The sequence below is a fragment of the Natrix helvetica genome, assembly GCF_964273705.1.
Source record: "Natrix helvetica genome assembly, chromosome: 1".
Classification (NCBI taxonomy): domain Eukaryota; kingdom Metazoa; phylum Chordata; class Lepidosauria; order Squamata; family Natricidae; genus Natrix; species Natrix helvetica.
The window spans coordinates 305,896,183-305,919,428 of record NC_138548.1 but is presented as its reverse complement, the minus strand read 5'-3'; the positions used below and the strand labels follow the sequence as shown (position 1 = coordinate 305,919,428).

The 23,246-nt window shown below is 38.0% G+C and overlaps 1 protein-coding gene across 5 annotated transcripts in view; it reads right to left on the bottom strand.

Moving 5' to 3' along the window:
- Nucleotides 1-242: 242 nt before the first annotated feature.
- Nucleotides 243-23,246, bottom strand: part of FBLN2 (fibulin 2) — a 130,486-nt gene continuing 107,482 nt past the window's right edge. For all 5 annotated transcript variants that reach the window (XM_081939890.1, XM_081939891.1, XM_081939892.1 and 2 more), the window contains 9 exons: nucleotides 22,048-22,182; nucleotides 20,681-20,818; nucleotides 20,215-20,358; nucleotides 16,823-16,951; nucleotides 14,331-14,456; nucleotides 13,258-13,374; nucleotides 13,035-13,163; nucleotides 7,825-7,948; nucleotides 243-4,124 (listed from right to left, as the gene is read on the bottom strand). In XM_081939890.1, coding sequence (XP_081796016.1) covers nucleotides 3,767-4,124; nucleotides 7,825-7,948; nucleotides 13,035-13,163; nucleotides 13,258-13,374; nucleotides 14,331-14,456; nucleotides 16,823-16,951; nucleotides 20,215-20,358; nucleotides 20,681-20,818; nucleotides 22,048-22,182 — 1,400 coding nt within the window. In that variant the 3' untranslated portion in view covers nucleotides 243-3,766. The remainder of the gene's footprint in view (nucleotides 4,125-7,824; nucleotides 7,949-13,034; nucleotides 13,164-13,257; nucleotides 13,375-14,330; nucleotides 14,457-16,822; nucleotides 16,952-20,214; nucleotides 20,359-20,680; nucleotides 20,819-22,047; nucleotides 22,183-23,246) is intronic.

The following is a 23,246-nucleotide window of genomic DNA, read 5'->3' as shown; positions in this document are numbered from 1 at the left end:
ATCAAGCTGACCTTAACGGATCTTGCAAAGCACTAACCAGGGACCTGATTAATTCTTCAAGAGGACGCCACCCCAAAATATATGAATTAGACTGGATTTTTTTTAAAAAAATAATGGTGGCTGTGATTCTATCTTGCCAAGAAAATTCCATGGATGTGACCAAACGTATCAAAGGTTAAGCTACGTTGCAGGGAGGCACTGTCTTCACAATTAGGAAAATATTTCAAACATACCAAAGGGTTTCAATCATACCAAAAATAGGTGCTATACAAATACATGAAGTTGTGGGTTGTTGTAGCTATGCTTTTAGCAAACAGCTAAAAATTAGCTTTTACATAACCAAGTTAATGAATATTCAAATAGAAGTTGAATCCTAGAAACTATTTTATCTAAAAAACCCAAAAATTTATTTTTAACAATCACTGTTCATTTGTAAATTTCTACAAATCTTTTGATTAAGGTATCTATTAGCACATATGGGCTGTAGACATCAATCTCATTCAGTTATTTTTATAGAGTAAGAGCAATGTAAAAATGTACATTTTGCATTCGGCTATTAGTTTGCGATTTAGTCTACATACACTGCCAAATAGTCTTCCAGTTTTGTTGGGCAATTCAAGCTAGAAAAGTAGAAAACATACCTATCGCTCTACTTCAAGTTTATCTTAATTGGATAGCCATGCAATACAATCAGGTATTGAATACTGTAACATTTCAGTATCTTGGTTTGGCATTGTTCATCTTTGGCATTTCCTTGAAAAATTATAATACATCTTGTCTGAATCTAACATTACTAGAAAATAAAGTGTCCTTTCAGAATAGAATTTTAAAAATAAGCCCCAATTAGCAAGCTACAGCTTAACAAGAAAGCACCATGCATCCATTATTTTCTTTCAACCTGAAATTCCTTCACTGTAACTGTAGATCAACTGCCTCTTGGTGTTAAGCCCTTATTTAATTTTAAATTAAATATTGTCTGTTCAGTGTGCATCACTTTCCAGGGGAAGAAAAATAATCTAAAAGTGAGTGAATGACAGAATATCCTCTACGTCAGTGGTGTCAAACTCGATTTCATTGAGGGCTGCATCAGGCTTGTGTTTGACCTCAGGGTGCCTGGAGGGGAGAGAGGTCAGCTCGATGTTCATTTTCAGCTGCAACAGCCTCCTGCATCCCTCTGCCAGTGAAAATGGACCTGGGGAGGGTTAGGGCAAGTACCCCGCCTCCCCAAGTTCCATTTTCACTTGCAGAGGCACTCGGACCAGTCCTTCGCTGTTTGCAGGGCAACCCTGCTGGTCAGATCTAAGCACCCCATGGGCCAGACCTGGCCCGCGAGCCTTGAGTTTGACACCCCTGCTCTATGTTATTCATAAATAATTCCAGTTTGTGCTGAATGGGTCTATTTTCCAAATAAATGGGATTTAAGTTACAGGTTCATTATGCCTATGAACATGTGTCATCAAATATGGACCAGTTAAGAGATGCTCATCTGTGTTGAATGCAAGATCAGATATGGGTTTTTCATCTCGAAAAGTTGTCTAGAAGGAGACAGAGATTGCTATTTACAAGACAAGTTATGCAGACTGATACGCTTGCATACAACATGCCTCACTATGGCCTTGGGAGGTAAGCATTCTCCTGAAAGGCATAGGAAAATAGTTAAATACATGGCTATTTTTTCCTCCCAGGCGGCCATGGTTCCCCAATACGGAATAACAAGGGAGGAAAGAAATCCTTAAGATAGCCCAAGGGAGTGCCAAACTCTGAATTACTAGATGGCACCGTAAAGGATGCATCACCCATTCTCAGTCTCTTGTATGTGGTAGAGTCTGGTGAAGACATGTTGGAGAGAAAGGGTCTTTCAGGAGGAGCTAAGAGGCAAATCAGTCTGGAATCCTTGGTATGCAGGAGGAAGGCCAGAGTGAACCCACCCTAGCTATTTACAGGGCACATCTGATAATTGTGCAGACTGTGCTTTAATCTGGCAAGATTCATTCTATGGGTGAGCAACAATAAAGAAATTACTCACGTTGGTTTTGGCTTGCTGTCTGATATTGTCTCTAACAGTCATCTGGTTGCTTGTAGCATTAGTACTATGCAACTTGAGTGGCTAAGAAGAGCCATTCCTTTAAAGCTAGTCCAGTACACCCAAGGAATTAAATGCCAGGGATTGTTTGGATTCAAAGAATGACTGTATGGATCTTTCGTGAGGCTCCTTTGAGAAAACAAGCTGCTACAGCAAGCAGACCACATGTCTCCATCATGAGGGACAGGACCCTGAACTCTCAGCATTGGCTGAGAAGGTCCAGGTTGAGTTTGACACCCCTGTTCTATGTTATTCATTGAGATGTTCAGCCTTCATGTATTTCTTGGAGCAGAGAGAGATTCATACAACAATTTTATTGGCCAACAAAGTCTGGTAACAGTTTTATACTGGTAGTCCTTGACTTACAACACCTCATTTAGTGACTGTTCAAAGTTACAAGGACACTGAAAAAGTGATTTATGACCATTTTTCACATTTGCGAGCATTGCGGCATCCCATGGTCATGAGATCAAAATTTAGACACTTGGCAACTGGCTTGTATTTATGACAGTTGCAGTGTCCCGAGGTGATGTGACACCTTTTGCCATCTTCTGACAAGCAAAGTCAATGGGGAAACCAGATTCACTTAACAAGTACAAACTAGTAACAAATTACTAATTTAAAATCTATCGTGATTCGCTTAAAACGTATGACAAGAAAAATAATCAAATGGGGAAAAATTCACTCAACAAATGTCTCACTCAGCAACAGAAATGTTGGGGTCAATTATGGTCATAGGTCTATGGGAACTCTATGGAAATGTCTCACAGTGACATTTGTTAAGATATGGGAAAAGTAAATATTGATTATATAAATACTATATGAGGAGAGTTTTTTTCAGGTGAATTAATTGAGAGGCCTATATGCATATCAAGTTTGGTCAGACTTATTCCTGATCACTTATTTGTTCCTTTGCACTGCATCTATAATTTCCAACTTAACCATAGGAGGCAGCATCTTTAGTAACTGGGTGGGGATATCAATAAAGGGGGAACACATGGACATACCAATATCTGATTCACTAATGTGTTACAAGGGAATAGAGGAATAAAAACAGAATTTGACTGGCACAGCAAGTTCTTCTCACATATTATGGGCATCTTCAGCAAAGGAAGATTTTTTTCCCCTCTTTAAAACTACATTGTGTAATTGTCAGTAAATTAAAAAAAAATCACTGTCTGACATGCAATTTCTTTCTCTTTTTAGTTGTTTTAAAGACTGGAATTGGCCTTCTGCCCTCTCATCAGCTCAACTGAATTGCACTTAAGCATCTTTCAAATACAATTTATTTGAACAGCTGCATATTTATTTTCCCTTTGAAATCCATCTTATCTGGACTATTTAAGTTTGGCTAGATCATGCCCCCAACCTTGGTAACTAATTCTGAGGTTGTCATTGGTGCAATATCAAAATAACTTTTAAAGGACAGCATGACGACTGTACACATTTGCAACAAAGCTCAACAACCTTAGTTTGCTCAGATAAACATTCAGAGTTAAAAGAGAAACAGGTGAATACATTTTAAGTTAATTTTACAAAAACAAAGATATTTTAGGAGCTAGAAAAAATACAAAAGGTTATATTTTTCTATCAGTTTTTTTCTCTATTACCACAAGCTTTGGCAGGAAAGATTTTTTTTTAAAAAAAATAGCACCAATGAGCTTCAACAGTAATACATCCATCTTAGTATGCATGAGATGTAATGAAAATATAAATTTTGGCCAGAAAGGTTGTGTAGGTTCCTTGACGCCAAAGCTTCATTTCAACATCTAGCAAGAAGTCTTTGGGTTCTGTCACTTGCCTCTGAAGATAAACTATACCGGTATAGGAATTAAGCTTTCTGGTATTGAAGTAGTTTTCTTCATTTCCTTTGTTGATTGCAAGGATTATGTTGTCTCCAGCATAAGCAGGCGAGGGACCAATTCGGAAAATATGAGCTGGAACAACAATGTTTGTTTGGAAATTAAGCTGATAATAAGTAATGCGGAGCGGAGTGCTTTGGCAATCCAAATAGTTGAAGCAGTTGATACGTTCACATCTCCTGAGAGAAGAGAAATAGGAAATATTTAGCACTTTAGTAACTGGGATTTTGAAGGCGAGCTCTTGGACAGCATGCAGAGTTCCAGAAAACCTGTCTCTGGTGTTAAGCAATATATAGCCAGGTTAAATATTACTGACTGTACAATTAGCAGCTGCTTGCTCTTCTTATATAACCCTCCCTGTGTCAATGCAACTATTGTGGTAACAAGCCAAGTGTCAAAAAGTCATGAACCTGAAAACCTCTCCTGGAAACTGCAATGAACTTAAAGGAATGCTTAGAAAATTACTCTGCACAGGTTGGTCTGGAAATGAACAGTGAGATTTATCCAATCACAGTATTCTGATCAGGCCATGAAATCTCTGAGACTCATGCTTACAAAGTTAGCATCATTTCCACCTTATGAAAGTTAATGTGACTGTTCCTTCATGGAACTATGTTGTGCATGTAAAGTAAGTATGTATGTATGTGTATCAAAATGACGTTTTATTAATTGCACAGCAATCTGACTTATGCAAACTTGCATTATGGAACTTTAGGGAATGATTACGTGCAGAGGTGGGTTGCTGCCAGTTCAGCCCTGATTGGCTGAACCTGTAGTAGTGGCGGCAGGAGGCTCCGCTCACCCGCCCGGATGCTTCTGCACAGGTGCATTGCACGCTCCCATGTTACACCCCTTTTAGGCGGCCTGCACTGGTTACCGGTTGTCTTCCGGGTGCGATTCAAGGTACTAATTATGACCTTTAAAGCGCTCCATGGCTTAGGCCCAGGGTACCTGCGAGACCACCTACTGCCACCAATAGCCTCCCACCGTCCAGTACGATCCCACAGAGTTGGCCTCCTCAGGGTGCCGTCGGCCAGACAGTGTCAGCTGGTGACCCCCAGGGGGAGAGCCTTCTCTGTGGGAGTGCCTTCCCTCTGGAATGAGCTGCCCCTGGAGCTTTGCATAATCCCTGACCTCCGGTCCTTCCGACGCGCCCTAAAAAGTTGGCTTTTCCAGCAAGCCGGCCTGGCCTGTTAATTTTATTTAATTTTTAAAATGTGAGTGTTATATAAATTGGATTTGTTTTTTGGACTGTTTCTAATTTCCTTTTAAGTTTTGTACTATGTCTTTTTTAATGCTGTATGCCGCCCTGAGTCCTTGGGAGAAGGGCGACATATAAATCTAATAAATCCAATCCAATCCACGTGTGCAGGAGCGCGTGCAGGAGCAACCCCCTCTGATTACATGGCTGAACACACTGTATCAAATGAAAGTGTCAGAGTAAGATACCAGTTTGTGCTATATACAAATTTATGAAACTATAGAAGAATATTTTCTGTGCCAGCTGTGATCTTTCCTGGATCAGTTATCTTGCATTACTGGATTATCACAATGCATTCTATATAACACTCTTTAGAAAACAAACCCTAAATTTCAGCTGATGAAACCTGAAACATCCTGGGTATTTATGGTTCATAACTATTGTGAGAGTTGCACTGATTAAGAGTTAGCCTTAGATGCAATTTGACTTGCTGGTTGTCACCTTTATATGTTCAGGGCTTAGATATTGTCATGACCACTTTGCCAAAGTTGAAACTGCTTGTTCGTATCAACTGGAAGACAGGATCTGCTGAAGATCTTATCCCTGAGAAAATGTCATATTTAGCACATTCTGGCTTGAGCCTTCTCAATGATGGGAATACCGTAGACCAGTGATGGTCCTCTTTTAAAAGTTGTGGATCTCTATCAGATGAACTATGCCTGAAAATCCCAACCACTGTGCAATTGTGAAATGCCTACTTTGGATATAATTCTGGATGATGGATTTCTTTGTCATTTTTTACACTTTGAATCCGTGGTTTTTTCCCCCTTCTAGCCCTAACTCCTACCTTCTCCAGACATGTTGTTTGATTCCTTAAGGTCATCGTATATCAAAGCTATTCTCCCATTAATTATTTGGTAACTTTCTGATTTTAAAAAAATGGATTACCCAGTGTCTCCGTTATGTCACTTTCCAGCTTCTCATATTCTGTAAGACAATGTACCCTCTCATTAACTGAGGAGTAATTTAAGATTTAAGATCCATACAGTGGTGGGTTTCTGCTGGTTCGCACGGGAGAACCGGGTGGTGAAATTTACCGATCCGGTGAAAGGAGGTTCGACCTGTGGACCCTGAAGTAACTTCCTGAATGCCTGCCCTGGCCCTGTTGGTCACTCGCTCACCCCCACCCATCCGCACTATCCTAGCCCAATTCGGTGTCAAGTCCCATACCTGGGAGTGGAGATGGTGAACGGAAAAGCATGGAGAGGTCCAGTGGCACCATCCATCAGAGAGCAGTGGCAAGCTCAGGAGTTTTCTCCTGGATTCCTCTCTGTCCTCCGATCTCCCAAAGTTCTTTCTCCAAGGTATGAAAGCATTCTACTGGATTCCCCTCTGTCCTGCCTTTTCAGATCTCCCAAAGTTCTTTCCCCAGCATGTGATAGCTTTGTCCTGGATTCCCCTCTGTCCTGCCTTTTCAGATCTCCCAAAGTTCTTTCCCCAGCATGTGATAGCTTTGTCCTGGATTCCCCTCTGTCCTGCCTCCTCCAATCTCCCAAAATTCTTTCCCTGGCATGTCTCTCTGTCCTGCCTTCGCAGATCTCCCTAATTTTGGCCCTTAATCCTCCAGTTGTCTATTCTTGGGAGATTTTCCCTCTCCCCCCACTTCATAGGAGTCCCAAAAATTTTGCCACATGGCTTGGGGGGGGGGGTCATGTGACTGAGTGTGCATGAGTGATGTCAAATTGGTCATACCTGCCAGGTCACATGACTGCCAAGCCACACCCACAAAATAGGCCACACCCACAGAATAGATTCTAAAAAATTTGAAACCCACCACTGGATCCATAGATCATTTATTGTGAATACCTTGCCATTTGTTTCTAAAACTTTTATTTAACGGGAACGTGCCTTGGATCCTCATTCATTCTTAGTCATCTGGGGATAAAATTATCTTCACATTTTGCTCCTTAGAGCAGCTGCATGGCTTTTAATGTCATAGCTCTTACAGCTCTTTTTTTAAAAAAAATCAGCATGAAATTCAACTATCAAAAAATGGATAAGACTATATTTCCCCATGGCCATAAGAGGCGGTGGCCTGTTCATCAGAATAACTAAATGTATCTAGTTGAATTTTACCTAAGCATTATATGATATACAAATGTAATGCCCTGATTGAAAACAGACTTTTAGAAAATTTTCATGGTAGTATATATCACATTTTTGTTGCTTGAATTGCTGGAGTTTCGTTTGAAAAGGCAAGAATATGGATAAGTGTGGGGAGTACATTCAGGCGAGAAAATGGAGGAAGTGTAAATGAGGATGGCGTGTACATGTATACATGTAAATAAAATGTATGTTTGATTTTGAGAAACTCTACCATGACTTCTTTTCTAGTGAAACTAGAGCTTCCCATTTCAGATTATGGTCACATTTACTCTGAACTGTAGAATCAATGGTACATGGTTCCCCAATTGCTTGCCTGAAGCTATTTGTAGCTGGCTTGTCTTTAAAAATTAAATAACGTATTGGTGTTAATGGATTAGAGTTTTGAAAAAAAATCACAACAAATAAAAGTGCAACAAACACCCTATGTTCAGCTGAGTAATTATTAAGGACTCTGAGTATTGATGTAATTAGCTGCCATGTAGAGGAATTGAAAGGGCAATTATTAGACTTACATGTCAGACACTTTTCTGTAGTTGGGTGGACACTCAATTAAAAGGCATCGGAAGTTGCCTTGAATATTATAGCAAGATTCTGCTGATGAACAGTTGTGGGTTCCCATTGCACATTCATCAATATCTGAGGATGAAGCATACACAAAAAATGGCAATTTAGTAGCATCCTTCTTCCATAAGTGAACAAATCATACCAACTCCATTGGGTTACCTGTAGGAAAATCAATCACAATGACTCGTTTCTATTTGTAAAAAGAAAGAATGCATGTATTCACCTTACCATGCTAAAGGTTTCAGTTCAATTAGTTAAACAGATTGTAAGTTATGGACTTATTTTATGAACTGCTTAAGAGAAGAATATAGGCACCTTTTCTGAGCTACCTTAATATCAGTATTTGGTAATACTTAACATTTAAGAAATAAAATGAATAAATCCATCCACCCCAAGCCAGTACTTTTTCCACACACAAAGGTTGTACTCCTATCACCTGCGGGATAATCGTGAATCATACACGTAGGTAAATTTCCCTGTCCAAAGTCAGAGAAATAGCTGGGGTGGGAAATTTGAGATAGAACTTCTTCTCTCTATTGGTGAAGATATCTTGGAAAGTCTAAGGAGATGTATGGGTTAGATTGGGCACTCCTATTTCGATTGAACTAAAAGCCATCCCCTCTGATAACTCTAAGTTGTTTTTCACTGAATACACTGAATTTCAATGAATAAAGTGAAATAATTAAAGAAACAGGTAAGGAAAAAAGGCACTTTCACATCTGATCCAATCCTTCCTAAGCACTTTGTAGTCATCTATGATATGGTCTTCACTACAGGCAACCCCATTTGGCTGAGAAAAAACAAGACAAATCAACACCCCCTCCAGTTAACAAGCTGAATATTTTTTTTAAAAAATAGTTCCCAGGTCTCTAAATGTCTACAGCTCCAGGAGCAGTAAATGTTGCCTCACCCCAAAGGTGCTTTTCCAGGAAACAACTGGACTTTCTGGTTTTTCTTTGGAGACATTTCACTTCTTCAGCTCTGGCTGGATGGTGGGGAATTAAATGGACTTCTCCAGTCAGAGCTGAAGAAGCTTCTCGGATGAGAAGCGAAACATCTTCAAAGGAAAACAGCAAGTCCAGTTGCCTTTTGAAAAAGCACCTTTGGGACAACCATGGCCTGGATGACTGAGAATCTCCATAGACATAAATGTCCCCTCATTTTACACACAGAGAAAATGAATTGCCTCATCCCATCCATGCAAACACATTTCAGAACATCTAGTATGCATTTGCTTGACTAACTCCAGAACCTCTGAGTAGGGGAAAGTTTTGGTAGATATCAAGAGTATATTTAAAGCCTAGCATCATTCTTTTGCAACCAGGATCTCTTCCCCAATGATACATTCATCAATGTAAGTTGTTATATAGGACCTCTATGGTATACCTTTGGGTGGAGAAGAAGGACTTTCCTGAGCCCAGATCGTGCAAGTGAGACAAAGTAAATAGTTCAGTATATGATGCTTACCTAAGCTGAAAATATTAAACTGAACAGATTTTTTAAAGCAGGAATTATGAAACCCTTGCAAAGTTTACTAGAGAGAATAAGCCTGGATAAACTAATAAATTCAATTGTGACATCTTCTGGAGATCTCTGAGTGCAGATGGGGTGAGGCAAGATAAGGCAAAAAGTAGAACTCTTCCAATTCTTGCAGAGCACAAGCATCACAAATCATAAGCTGCAAATTGCAGTTTGAACTGTACAGCACGACAGCCAGAAGAGTTAGCTCAACTCTCAAAAGGGGAGGAAAATGTGTCCCCGCAGAAGTAGTATCAAAGCTCTGCGTGGAAACTCCCAGAGGCAGGCAGGCACCAATCAGCTTCCATTTCTGCCTGCAATCTGCAGGACTTTTTAATTACATGACTGAATAGGATTGCTTTTAAGGATGGGCTTAAATATATTTTGATTTCCCCATTTCTGAACCTACTATTGCTGTGGAGGCATGTTGATAAAAAGGCTGCAGAACCCTTGTTGCATATATACTTCTCTATATGGATGGGAGGAGGGGTGGGTTCCGGCAGCTGCTACTGCTGGTCCGCCCAAGAACCTGTTGTGCCCATGTGCATGATTCCTGCTATGCGCGCATGCGCAGTCCTAAAAAAACAAGATGGAGCTGCCTATGGTGCTGCCGAGAGAACCGGTTTGGGAGCGTGGCAGGCCAAGTTACTATCTACTCAGCCGAACCGGTAGGAACCCATGTCTGGTTGGGAGGCTTACAGATATTTTTTTTTAAAGACCAGCATTTCATCAATTCCAGTTGTGTCATTGTGTTTGAGGGATACAATAATTTATTTCTACCTAGGATACTTAAGATAAGAATGAAAATCCTACAAGAAAAATCTTTGAAGAGCAAGATAACAAAATAGCCATTTGTTGATCTGTGATGGCTGCAAAAGACAGGGAAGGAAATCCTGGCTTAACTCTTTAGCTATTCCAAAAAAAAATCTCAAATGTCTAGACAGCATTCAAAGGTTTGCCATGAAAATAGATGCTAAACAATCCATGAGCAAAGTATTGCAGTGAAATCTGCCAGTTTTTACAGAGAAGACAGTCTCCTAAATCAACATCACTCTTGCATGGAGTGTGGCTTGTTTAAAGGCATAGGAAAAGAAATTAAATGGGGAATAAAAAAATGAATTAAAATAATTGAAGTCCCTTCTCATTGATTCATAAAATTAGGTGAAAAGATAAATTGTTCCCACATGGAATTTCATGTTGCAAAAAGATTTACCACTCTCTGAAGCTTTACCAGACAGTTTTGAAAACAACAATCCATAACATAATATGATAGCGTTGTACTATGGTAGTTTTAATTCACCAAACCATAAAATGGCCCTGAAGGAAGTGGGAAGAAAGGAAAGGAAGAAAAACAAAGATTTCTTCTGGGTAGAAACAATACTTTTTGTTATATATATTAGGGAAAAATATAAGATATATATTTCCAATCCTGTCCCAGCTTCAAGACTTCCAAGGGTCACAAATGGTAACAGTGTTTAAATGTCGCAAATAATATATGCCAAAATTCCCTAATACATAAATTAATACTCATTGTCTCTCTAGAACCTCATGAAATATTGGATTTATAATAATTAGGGATGCAGATTCTCTATTCATATGTTATCCTATATCTTGGCTCCTATATAAGAGCCAAGGTTGCGCGGTGGTTAGAGTGCAGTACTACAGGCTACTTTAGCTAACTGCTAGCTGCAGTTCAGCAGTTCAAATCTCACCAGCCTCAAGGTTGACTCATCCTTCCATCCTTCCGAGGTGGGTAAAATGAGGACCCAGATTGTTGGGGATAATAGGCTGACTCTGTAAACCACTTAGAGAGGGCTGGAAAGCACTGGAAAGTGGTATATAAGTCTAAATGCTAGTGCTAAGTGCTATTCAGCTTTGAAAAGCAGGGAAAAAAACTTGGGAAATTATAATTATTAAAGGAGGGGGGGGGACAAAAGTAGCACCCAAGGTTTAGCAACTAGGGCAACTTCCATTTGCACAAAATCAAGACTGACATATGAATTCTCTGAGTCAAGCACTGAAAAGTTTTCATTGGTACTGGATCCCATTAAATAATCCAAACAAAAAAGCTGTTTCTCAATTTTCAAATCATTTCCTTACTAGTGATCCATATCTAGAACCATACACATTTTTGTGTGCTAAAATAGCAACAATAGAGAGATATCTCTTTAAGGCTGCTTGGGTAATGCTATAAAGGAACTATGTTGAGCATATTAAAGGATGACTTCTAGTGTGAATCATATCACTTGACCATCTATGCTACCTTCCCAACATGGTACTCTTTGGGATGCTTGGAATTCCCAGTCTGACCATCACTGCAGTGGCTGGCGCATGTGAGAATATAATTTCACAAAATACCCAGGCAACGCCGGGTTATCAACTAGTACTATATAAAAACTGATCTGTGTTGGGAATTGATGCTAGCTGACTCCCACCTATATTGATACCAAATTAAAGGAATAATGAACCTATGAAACTTTATTTCAACATTTGGCTAATATGGTTTTGATTTGACCAATTACAGTTCTTCTGGTAGGGTAACAAAAAACAATGATGAAAATGCTGACTCAGTTCTTCTTCACCCTAAATCTTTTTGGCTGCCACAACCTCCTATCCTGCTAGGGAGAATCACATTTACCCCCTAATAAGCCAAAGTTGGGGGGGGGGGATGCTTCTCTACCTAGATACTTATTTTCAAGGACTGCCATTGAGTGACTGTGTTTGATTTTATTGCAATTTTAATAATAATATATTGTGAAACAATTACCCAGATAATAGTATTTTTCTACAGACAAATCTACATAAGTTTAATTTTTTTAAAGTTTATCATTTTCCCAATCTTTTGATTGCTGAACAATTTTAGATGTACATTTTTAAATGTCTTCATTAACTTCTACATGTATTTTTGTGCAAATTTCTAATACATGCACTTTTGTGATGCTGTAGATTCCCTAAAATTGTATTTCAATATTTTTCATCTTTATATATATATATTAGGCCGATGTAATTGCCGCGAAGCCATAGGCTCTCTTCCTTATCAGCTTCCTCCCATATTTGGGCATACCAGGGGTTGTGACTCAATACATACCTATTTCCCTGGCCTAGCTGATTAGGAAGAGAGCCTGTGGCTTAGTGGCAATTACATTGGCCTAATATGCAGTACAGCACTGGTTCGATTCCCAGTAAGGGTATGGCTAGCTGATGAGACCTAAATAGGTTGAAATAGATCTATACTAGTCTCCCTTTATTTATTTATCAGCACAAACACAACACAAATAACAAAGGCAACATTAAAAATAATAGCTTTCTGTCTGGATGGTTTCTTGTGATGAGCCGATAGACAGAGAAAGGAAGCAGTATGCTTCCTCCCATATTTGGGAGGTGTGTGTGTGTGTATGTATGTATATATGTATATATGTAATTTAAATAAGTGATTTTCCCCAATACTTTTTCTGGGTATGCCAGGTTCATTTACACACACTATCCTACTTCATGTTTAACTTCCATTCCTTTATTGCATTTTTTAAAAATGAAGATTTTATTCACATACAGTGATGGCAAATGAAAATTAGGTCTATTCACCATGACCTAATGGCAAGAAACAATTTCTTGTCTGTCCTTTTTCCAATGTCATTCTTACCTCGACAAGTCCTTCCATTGGCAGCCATTGTATATCCTTGATCGGGGCATGCACACTGATAACTCCCAGGCACATTCAGACAGCGGAAAGTACACAGGATGCCTGCACTTTGGGCACATTCATCAATATCTGGAATTGGTACATTAGCAAACATGTGAGGGCAATGGTTTTATTGTCCCAGAGAAATGTACAGTAGTGGTGCAGTGGAACAAATCAGATGTACCTTTACAGGAATGGCTGTCATCTGCTAATTGGTAGCCTTGCCTGCAGTAACACTGATAGGAACCATAAATATTAGCACATTCTTGACTGCATGGATTATTGTCACATTCATTGACATCTGTGTTGAAAAATCAGTATCAGAGACATTAAAATCAGTTGCTGCCACATATCTGTCATTGAAGGCAAAGTAGAAAAACCCCTTAACTAAATGGATTGCCTTTTTAAAACAAAACATGGAGCATCTTTAAGTCTAAGATAGAGTATGACAGACAGTGGTTTATACATGCAGGAAATATATTTGATTAAAATACTATATTACTAAATTGGGAGAATATTAATTAGCATTAATTACAGATCATTACAGATGATTGTAACTGTAACTTAGATGTGGGATGTATCCTTTGTAGTATCTTGAGGTCTATAGGAAGTTGTATCACACAATCAAGAAAGAGATGGAGCCAGGATGTATTCAGGAAGTTTAAGTTTCATTGAAAGTCTTAAACTTTTCATATAAACATATGCAAATTACAATTTTCATTTAATGGCTGCCAAGTCTAGGGTCTATTCAAAGCTATTTGCACTTTGTCTACGAGCAAATAGGTCAGCAGGTGATGCTGTCGATATGGCATTGCAATACCGGAGGAAGAGGCTCTAGGACTGAAAAGGATGTTAACAGTTTACAAACAGATCTGGGCTTCTCCTTCTCCACCATTGACTTAACAGTTATAACACAACTCATTTTTATCGTGCTATTATCATTGCAATGTTATTCAAAACCATAGGCCTGTAATGCAAGTTGAATTAGACTATAGGTATTCATGTTCAGCGAAATACAAATACAGGAAAAAAGGACCCAACGGCAGTTATGTCAGGGTTTCATTATACTATACAAAGTACATTGGAAAATTGGAATGCTAATCGTGACAAGTAAAGAATAGAATAATAGAAAAGAAAGCATAAGAATTTCAAAACCTGCATTTAGAAATGTGTTGTTTTCTGTCAGGCATTTCTCATCATGCAATCTAGCCCCCCTCTTTTTTTTTTTTTTTTTGAGATAGCTTCATCTACAAATACCTTCACAATGTTTCCCATCATAAGCCAAGCGAAATCCAGAAGAACATGAGCAGTGATAGGATCCAGGAGTGTTTTCACACGAATGCTGGCAGAGTCGTCCTGGATAATTCCAGCATTCATTTATGTCTATTGCAAAACAAAAACAAAACTGATAACCATAAAAATACACCTGGGAAATTGTAAGGCAGAAAGAAGCAAAGGGGTTAGAGGAAGACTTGGGCAATCGTTTCCATCTTGGATGTTTACATTTCCTTACTTTAGTTGCTTATCAGTATAGTGAAATAAAGAAGTATAGAAAAATGCAGCTGCCACCTTATCAAATAAACCAGCCCTTCGTTTTTGCAAAATTGTCTACATTTATATTCTATGTTTTTGACTTATTAAATCACGTATAGCACATCGAATGGTTTTGGAAACCTCCAGAATATGAAGTTATACCAATTAATGGGTCCCACTTCTTTTTTCTCTATAATTAGAGAATTTTAAACTGAGAGTTCATGAATTTTAATTTTTTTTGTAAGCATTCATTAGCTAAAGTTAGCGACACAACCTCCTTTTTCAACTGTCAATCTCTTACAATTTCTATCCCATCAAAGCCCTGTCCCATGGCCCAGCAATATCAATCTACTTGTACTACTACTAGAAGCAGTGACGTGCGGTGAGGTTTATGGCTAGTGAGGCTAGTGACGTCATCAGGAAGGCGGGGAATGGGACCATGTGTGCTGGAAGCTGAGGCTGCCTCAGCATCCAGCACACGTGATCCCATTCCCCGCCTTCCTGAGCGTGCTCTGCCGGCTTGCGCTCCGCAGTCCTCGAAAGCGACTGGGGAACAATGAGAACCTTCCTGCCTCTGCTGGACTTTGCAGTCCAGCAGAGGCAGGAAGGTTCTCGTCGTTCCCCAGTCGCTTTCGTGGCTTCGTCATCCGGGAGCGCCGACAACATTTCTGCCTCCGCAGCTCGCAGGCGCGGACGGAAGGAGGTAGCCAGAGTAGCGCCGAGGCAGTCCGGCGGGTGAGCAACCGAGGACCTCCATCGCTCGCTCGCTCGCTCTTTCATCCGCCCGGACCGCCTCGGCGTCGCTCTGGCTACATCCAGCCAGCTGCGCCCGGGAGCTGCGGAGGCAGAAATGTTGTTGGCGCTCCCGGATGACGAAGCCACGAAAGCGACTGGGGAACGTCCCCCAGTCGCTTTCGTGGCTTCGTCATCCGGGAGCGCCGACAACATTTCTGCCTCTGCAGCTCCCGGGCGCGGCCGGGCGGATGTATATAATATTATAATATTATATACTATTATTTCATGAAGAGAGGTGAGGCTCTGCCTCCCTTGCCTCCCCTGACCGCACGTCCCTGACTAGAAGATATTTTTTGGCTCAGCATCCTGAAGCTATGTAAGCTCCAACCCCTCTCTGGGTTTTTTTATTTCAGACTCTAAGTCTCATAACCTTTAAATCTGTTTGTTCCAAATCAGCATTCTTAAGATTCCATTCATGTACATTTTCCCAATCATTATAACTGTAAATAAATCAGTTCTCTTGGATATTCTGCTTCACCTGAAATCATTTAGAATCCAGAGCACATTCAACCTGGAGTAGAAACAGACCAGGAGGGGAGATAATCATTATAGTGGTCTAGAGGTTTACAAGCAATTCTGTAAAGTAAGAGTGTTCCGCCCTCCCTTTTCTCCCTTCTTCTAATTTTCTGAAATTGGAATCTCAAAGGAGCACAAACTGGCTGATGGTTTCTGAGATTGCCAGTTTAATTCACTTATTTATAACATCCAGAAGTTCTTGTAGCGAGGTATAATCTGTAACATGCGTCGTGTATAGGAATTTGCAAAAATCAAAATCTTCAAGCATATCTCCATGGTCATCTCTTTCAAAACTCATTTTGACTTCAATGCTACCTTGGGGAAGAAAGCTGGGGAAGGGAAGAAATGTTCATACCATTCTTTCTAATTCTAGGCAACCTTCCAAGCTAAGCTTACACAATTATGCTGTGCGCTTGTGCGTGAACATGCACAAAGTTTTACAACAATTTGCCATTCATTTTTGTCTAATTAAATAAGTGACTTGACATGTGTCATCAGGAGGCTACAGCACCTACTTGCACTGACTGGATTATAGCATCCGCTCAGAAATTGAATAGCTGCTAGATTGTTACCTAACATCCAAATCACTCAGGACCTATTTTCTTTGCAAGTGTGAAGATACTTAGTAAAACAGAGAGCTGGAGACTTTTTAGCTCATCAATATGTACTGGCTTAGGTTAATTTCAATCTATTGCTATACTTGAAATAAAACTGGAGCATGCAATTATCAAACAGACAAATTAGTCCATGTGAATGAAGGGTACTTCAGAAGCAATCATGCTATCTTATTTTGAGCTTTAGTACAGGAATTAATACTTATGCTGAAATCAATAGCATATAAAATCTGTCCAAAGGTCCATATTTTTCAACAATCAGCAATACCAATTCCCCTGTGTCATACTTACCAATGCAAGTTCTGCTGAATGAATCATACTGATATCCCATCTTGCAATCACAGCGGTAGGCCCCAGGTAGATTGTGACAAATCTGTCCTTCTCCACAGCGGTGTGTGGCAGACTGACATTCATCAACATCTATAGAAGCAAAAAGTAGCAATTACTCTAACCACCATGAGCCAGTTGATGGCCACTCTCCTTTTGTAGCACAATTTTCAGCAAATGTGTGGAATGAAGGTGCTTGCAGCCTAAGCATGCAGCAGGAGCAGAAGTGTGTTAATCCCCCCCCCCCCCGAAACTGCAGGTACAGTTATTAGTGATTACAATTCCCTTTGCCACAGCTGGCCTCCTGTAGCTCTGTGGCTCTTACAGACAAACCCTATAATTTAAAATAAAATAGAAATTCAACTTGCAAAGCCTTGGCGGGCACTCTATTTTGGATCTAAACGAACATTAGCTTCCTTTTAATTTTTTTCTGGACATATATTGAATATAGAAACAGCTACATTCTTAATTATCCTATGATGTTTGGAATGTCCTGAATTATTATGTCCTGAGCACAGGCAAGAAGCAATGGATGGAAAGTAATCAAGGAGAGAACCAACCTAGAACTAAGAAAAACTTTCTGACAGTTGGAAGAATTAATCAGTGGATGTTGTGTGTCCTCCAATACTGGAAGTTTTTAAGTTTTGAAGAGACTGGAGAACCATTTGCCTGAAATGATATAGGGTTTCCTGCTTGAGCAGGGAGTTGGACTAAAAGGCCTACAATAAAAGGCCTACAATATCAAGTCTGTATTTTAAATTTTTAGGGGTGGGTTTTAGGTTGTTTTTAATTTTTATCACTTTGTACAGCCTATTGTTTAATTCGATTTTATGGGAATCTAAGGGTATTTATTTTTGTATACGGTTTTTTAATGAGATGTCTGTACACCGCCCCGAGTCCCTTCGGGGAGAGGGGGCGGTCTATAAATCAAATAAACTTAAACTTAAACTTACAATGCCCCTTCCAACTCTGTTATTTATTATTCTGTTCTGTTATTAAACCAGCATTTTCAGATAATAGGAAACAAATTCAATTATGTAAAATAATAAAGGCAGAATTAGATTTCATTACAAATTGAAATCTTTCTTTGATCTCTTTCCATACCAATCAAGCAATTGTCACATACTCTGAGGACTGATAATACTTTTCATTTATTCACATGTGCCCAACAAATGCTTTGCGTTTTTAAAATTAATTAATTGTTTGTTTGATTGATTGTTTTACATCTGGCCTTTCATTTAAGAGCAAAAAGTAAGGTAAATAGCACTTCCTTCTCCTGTTTTTACTACAATAGCAACTATGGGTGAAGTTTACTTAAATTTGTACGATCTCCATTCCAGGCTAATAACCTAACTACTATATAATATTGGCTATCAGTACAGGCATCACACTAGGCAGTAGCATATAATATCATGAGCATGGATAACAATTTTTATAACCTTTGGGATCCTTGGATTTACTTGTAGACAACTTTATTTGGAGATAAATAAATTATAGCCAGAATTTCAAATACCATTTGTATGGCCAACACTATAAATAAATGGCATATAATATACTCTGCAGTACTATATGTACAAAACCTGAGTTTGGTTAGAAAGATTATTTCTTAATCTATTTTTTAACTCTTGTTTTCAAGGAGCCTAGAAAAATCTCTTCAATCAAAAAGTGATTTTTTTAAAAAAATTAAAGCATCATCTCTTTGCATCTCTGTTCACTTTACAGCAAGCATTAAAATGTAAATTTTAATAATGATTTAAATCTGCCAATTAGCAACATGTTGCCTTTAATTCATTTGTTCAAGTCTTTGATTAGTTTTCTTTGAAATTGTGCATTCCAATTGCTTCTGCTTTTAATTACTTTCAGTACATTATTCTGTCAAAAGAGCATCCCATTTCATGACAGTTACAGTGTTTTCCAGCTAAATGTTGGAAGAAACTGCTGCTAACCACTCTATTGCATTAAAAAGAATAAATTTGTTAAGAATTCTGCAAGCAAAAAGAAGCTACCACAATTCCATTCTTCTGCATAACTTGCTCCAATGCTCTATTTCTAGAACCATAAATTTATCCAATCTAAAATTTAATTATCCATTGTATTCTTTCAAAAAATGAGTTTTTACTTGGTTGCTTATGCTTTCACTCTATTAACACAGATACAGACATACAGACACACACAGTCTATGCTTAAAGTCTAAGCATAGGAGTATACTTACAAGGGCAGCAGCACAATGTTTTCATTACTAATATTACAATGAACTGTGAAGTTTCTAAATACAACAAAGCTCTAATTTCTATAAGTTCTGAAGAACTGGTAATGGAAATTTTGAGTAGTTCAGAGAGCTAGTAAATACCACCTCTGATTGGCTCTGCCCCCATCTATTCTCTGCCTCCCAAGTCCCAGCTGATTGGGAGGAAATGGTGATTTTGTAGTAACCTTCCCCTGGAGTGGGGTGGAAATGGAGATTTTACAGTATCCTTCCCCTGTCCCGCCCACCAAGCCATACCCACCAAGCCAAGCCAAGCCCACCAAGCCACGCCCACAGAATTTTTGAATCCCACCAATGAATGTCTCCTATCATTGTTTGAAAAAATTGTTTGGAACCCACCATATTCACTTTATGTTACTTGCAAAGTTTATCTCTCATTGTTCATATATGATTTGAAGTCCATGTTCCTGGATGACCTTATTATATATATATATATCCATTTTTTTTTAAAAAAAACTGTTATTTTATTCCCATTCTCTGTGTTCTATAATAAAACTTACTGATCCATAAAAGGGCATTTCCCATGATTCAGTGTATGCCTGAGTTATGCTTGCTTCAGTTTTTAGAAATCAGAAGGAACAGAAGAAGCATGAATCACTGAAACATCTATACTATTGATGCATGTAGGTGTCTTATATTAATTCATAGGAATAATTATTTTAGATTTTATTTCCCTTGTTGGCATTAACAAGGACAAGAGTAATTATTTTGGCAAACACTAGTTTAAATGTCAACATTTCCTGATGAATAACACTGCCTAGTGGAAAGCAACAGCAATCAGTAACACTGTTCACTGCCAAGAATTTGGCAGGCTTGTGTTTCTCACCTGTTGAGGTCTATTTTAAGATTTAGCAGGTAGGCAATGTATATATAACTCAATTTGTTTTGGGTGGCAATTAAAGCCATCCATTGTAAGCCAAAGAACATTGAATGTATCTCTACCACACTCCAAATATTTGCTTTTATGCATTGGTTGGAATTCAGAACATGCATGTTTACAGAAATGTATCAAAACTCTTCGAAAATGAGATTAAAGACAGACGGTAAACCTAACTGTATCAACCGCCAGGTTCTTTCATCTGACTCTTACCAACACATCGGGTTCCATCTTCACTTGAATGATATCCCCTGCTGCATATTAAGAGGTTCTTCTGACAAGTGTAAGACCCAACAGTATTGATGCAATTGAATCCAGCCTTACATGGCTCAGGAAGTGATGTACATTCATTAATGTCTGTGGAATAAATATTAATATATTGCTATCAGTCTTTAACTTACTCAGCAACCCATCTTCCAGCTGTTCTTCCTTTCCTGTTCATTTGGTTTTGATTTATTGTACAATAAATTCCAGACTAATAGGGTTTTATTTAGCCCATAGTTAACATTATAATATTTCAAAAATCTGATATTTACTTCTTGTTTTATTGTATTTTAAAGAAAATTAATTTAAGAGTGGAGAAACAGTATAACGTTAAAGATGACTGAATGTAATTAAATGTACTGCAGGTGATAGAATAGCATCTGGAACTCATTAATTGAGGAATAAAAATACTCACCGACACAGTTTCCCTCCAGATCTTGTAAAAATCCTTCCATGCATCGTTGCTTTGATTCACAGTAAAATGATCCTTTTGTATTTTGACATGCAAAGTTTATCTTGCAGCTGTGAGTTCCTCCTTCACATTCATCAATATCTTTTGTAAAAAAAAAGAAAAGAAAAGAAACAATTTAGCTATCCCATTTCTAATACTCTTGTGGTATCTTTTTATTCATGTACATGTGTAAGTTTATAAAGAGCAATGCAACAATACAAAATGCTATTAACGTCTAATAGTAAATGGAAGATGCAGCAATCATTCTTTTTCTAGCCTTCACTCCCTTTGGAAAGAATATCCACCATACTGACTAATCACTAATATCTACTAATACTTAAAAAAAACAGCCCACAATATTTGCAAATATCTAAAGTAGCTAGAAATAGATTGAGTATTTATTTTCATTGTTGCTTCAAAATGTTTGATCAAAACATGGAAGGGAATTGCATACAGGCTATTGGCCCTACCAGCCTTTCTCAAGGGTGGGCTATGTGTTAATTTACCATATATAACAGCATTAATTGTATGCTTCACAATTGAAATAATACCCATTACCAAGCTGTGCCTTTATTCAGGCTATTGAATTAACTTAAAGAAGGGGTAGCAATTTTTGTTTCCTGAGAAAGCTTGAATTTGTCAACAAAGTAAATTACTCTTACCAGTTGGGTCTTCTTGCATACAAAGACAATTGAAAGCATTGCAACAAGTAGGTAGCTATTATGATCCTTCCTTCTTTGTTTGCAATATGGAATAGTATCATAATTGTTTTGAGTATTCTGAATTACTAAGAATTTACAATTCCTGTTGTGTTGTATAAGAATTGATAATTACAAAGCAATTCTGTAGTAAAATCATGGAAAATTTATAAAAGCGCAACAACTACTCCCCAAAATTTAGCAACCTGTATTCAGTAAGATAAATGCATTTTCCACTTTGTCTGGAAAGTATCAAACAAATTGCAAGCTAAAATTGAGTGAATGTTTTTTCCCTGTGTTATTATCAAAGCATCAACAATGAATATTCAACCGCTACCACAATATTTTGGGGAATATCTATTTCACAACCATAAATTGTGTAAATCTGATTCTGGGATCAAAGATTGCTATATATATATTTATTTAACAATTCATTTCTTTTTCAAGGTTATTTTGAGGGAGGGTTTACATAAAATAATCCATTTAATTTCATAAAAACAATACGTTTAATTATAACTTTAAATTTCATTTCTTCAAAATCTGTATGTACTTCCGCTCAAGATTTTGACAAATAAGTTTACAAACTGCTTTAAAAAGCCATCCTTTTCATGCAAAAATAAATTCTAATCTTACCAACACATTCACCATCCCTAAATTCATATCCTGATTGGCAGCTGAGTTGTTGAAGACATGTAAATGATCCAATTGTATTGATACAATGTTCTCCTCTCTTGCAAGTATGAGTATCTGATACACATTCATTAATATCTGTGAAAAGACCACATTCCAGCATATCATATCGCAAATAATAGATCTTTTTCAAATTTACTACAAGATGAGGGGAAACTCCATAAAGATATGGCAGAAATTATTTGTCCAGAAAGAAAAATTTATATTATTGCATTTTTTAAAATTTCTTGCCAATTTTACAGATGTTTGCAATTTTTTAATTTATAGGGAATTCTAGGAAGTGTTCCACCTTTAATTTTGCTTTGAGTGATGCATTCAGTCAAGATCGTTATGTAATTAACTACTGTAATTAGACACAGAATTTAGAAAAGTATGAATGCAAGCATGCATATTACATATAGAATATTCCGAATTTATATAGCAAATATAATTCAATTTCACAAGAGAAGCAATCACTTGGTCACCACAGGACACAAAAGACATATATGAATAATGTAACAAAGGAACCAAGGAAGAACCACAGGAATGAGTAGGAAGGAAAAATTATGCTTTGAAGCTCATAAGAATAACTTGTGTTATACGATCAAGTAGGAACTGTAGTGAAAGCTTAACACTTGAAATGGAGCCTAATCATTGCCATAATTTTGAATTGAGTAGTATATATAAAGTGGTATGTTTCATGCCCAGCATGTGTTAATGAGAAATGAACTTTGTCTGTGATCCTACTGTGACTGGCAGCATATGGGTTATTAGGTTGTATGGATCCTTCTATATCTCACATTTCATTTTTCTAGCTTGCTGTATAATTTGCAATCCTAGAAATGTTTTATTGTTATCATTACATGCTGGGCATGAAATACGCCAGTATGGTGGACATACAATTTAATTCAAAATTATGGCAATGATTAGGTTCCATTTCAAATGTCAAGATCTTACCACAACCTCTACACATGAAGGACCTTAATTTGTAATACATGGCACAATTTGATATGTAAGGGTAGGAACAGCAAAAGATCAGAGAAACCTTTCAGTTATTTCCCTTTCATTTCTAAACCCACAATCAGTTTAATATATACTTCACATGCTACAATGGACACACACATAGTAGGGCCTCAGAAGGAAACATAATGTAGCTTATTATG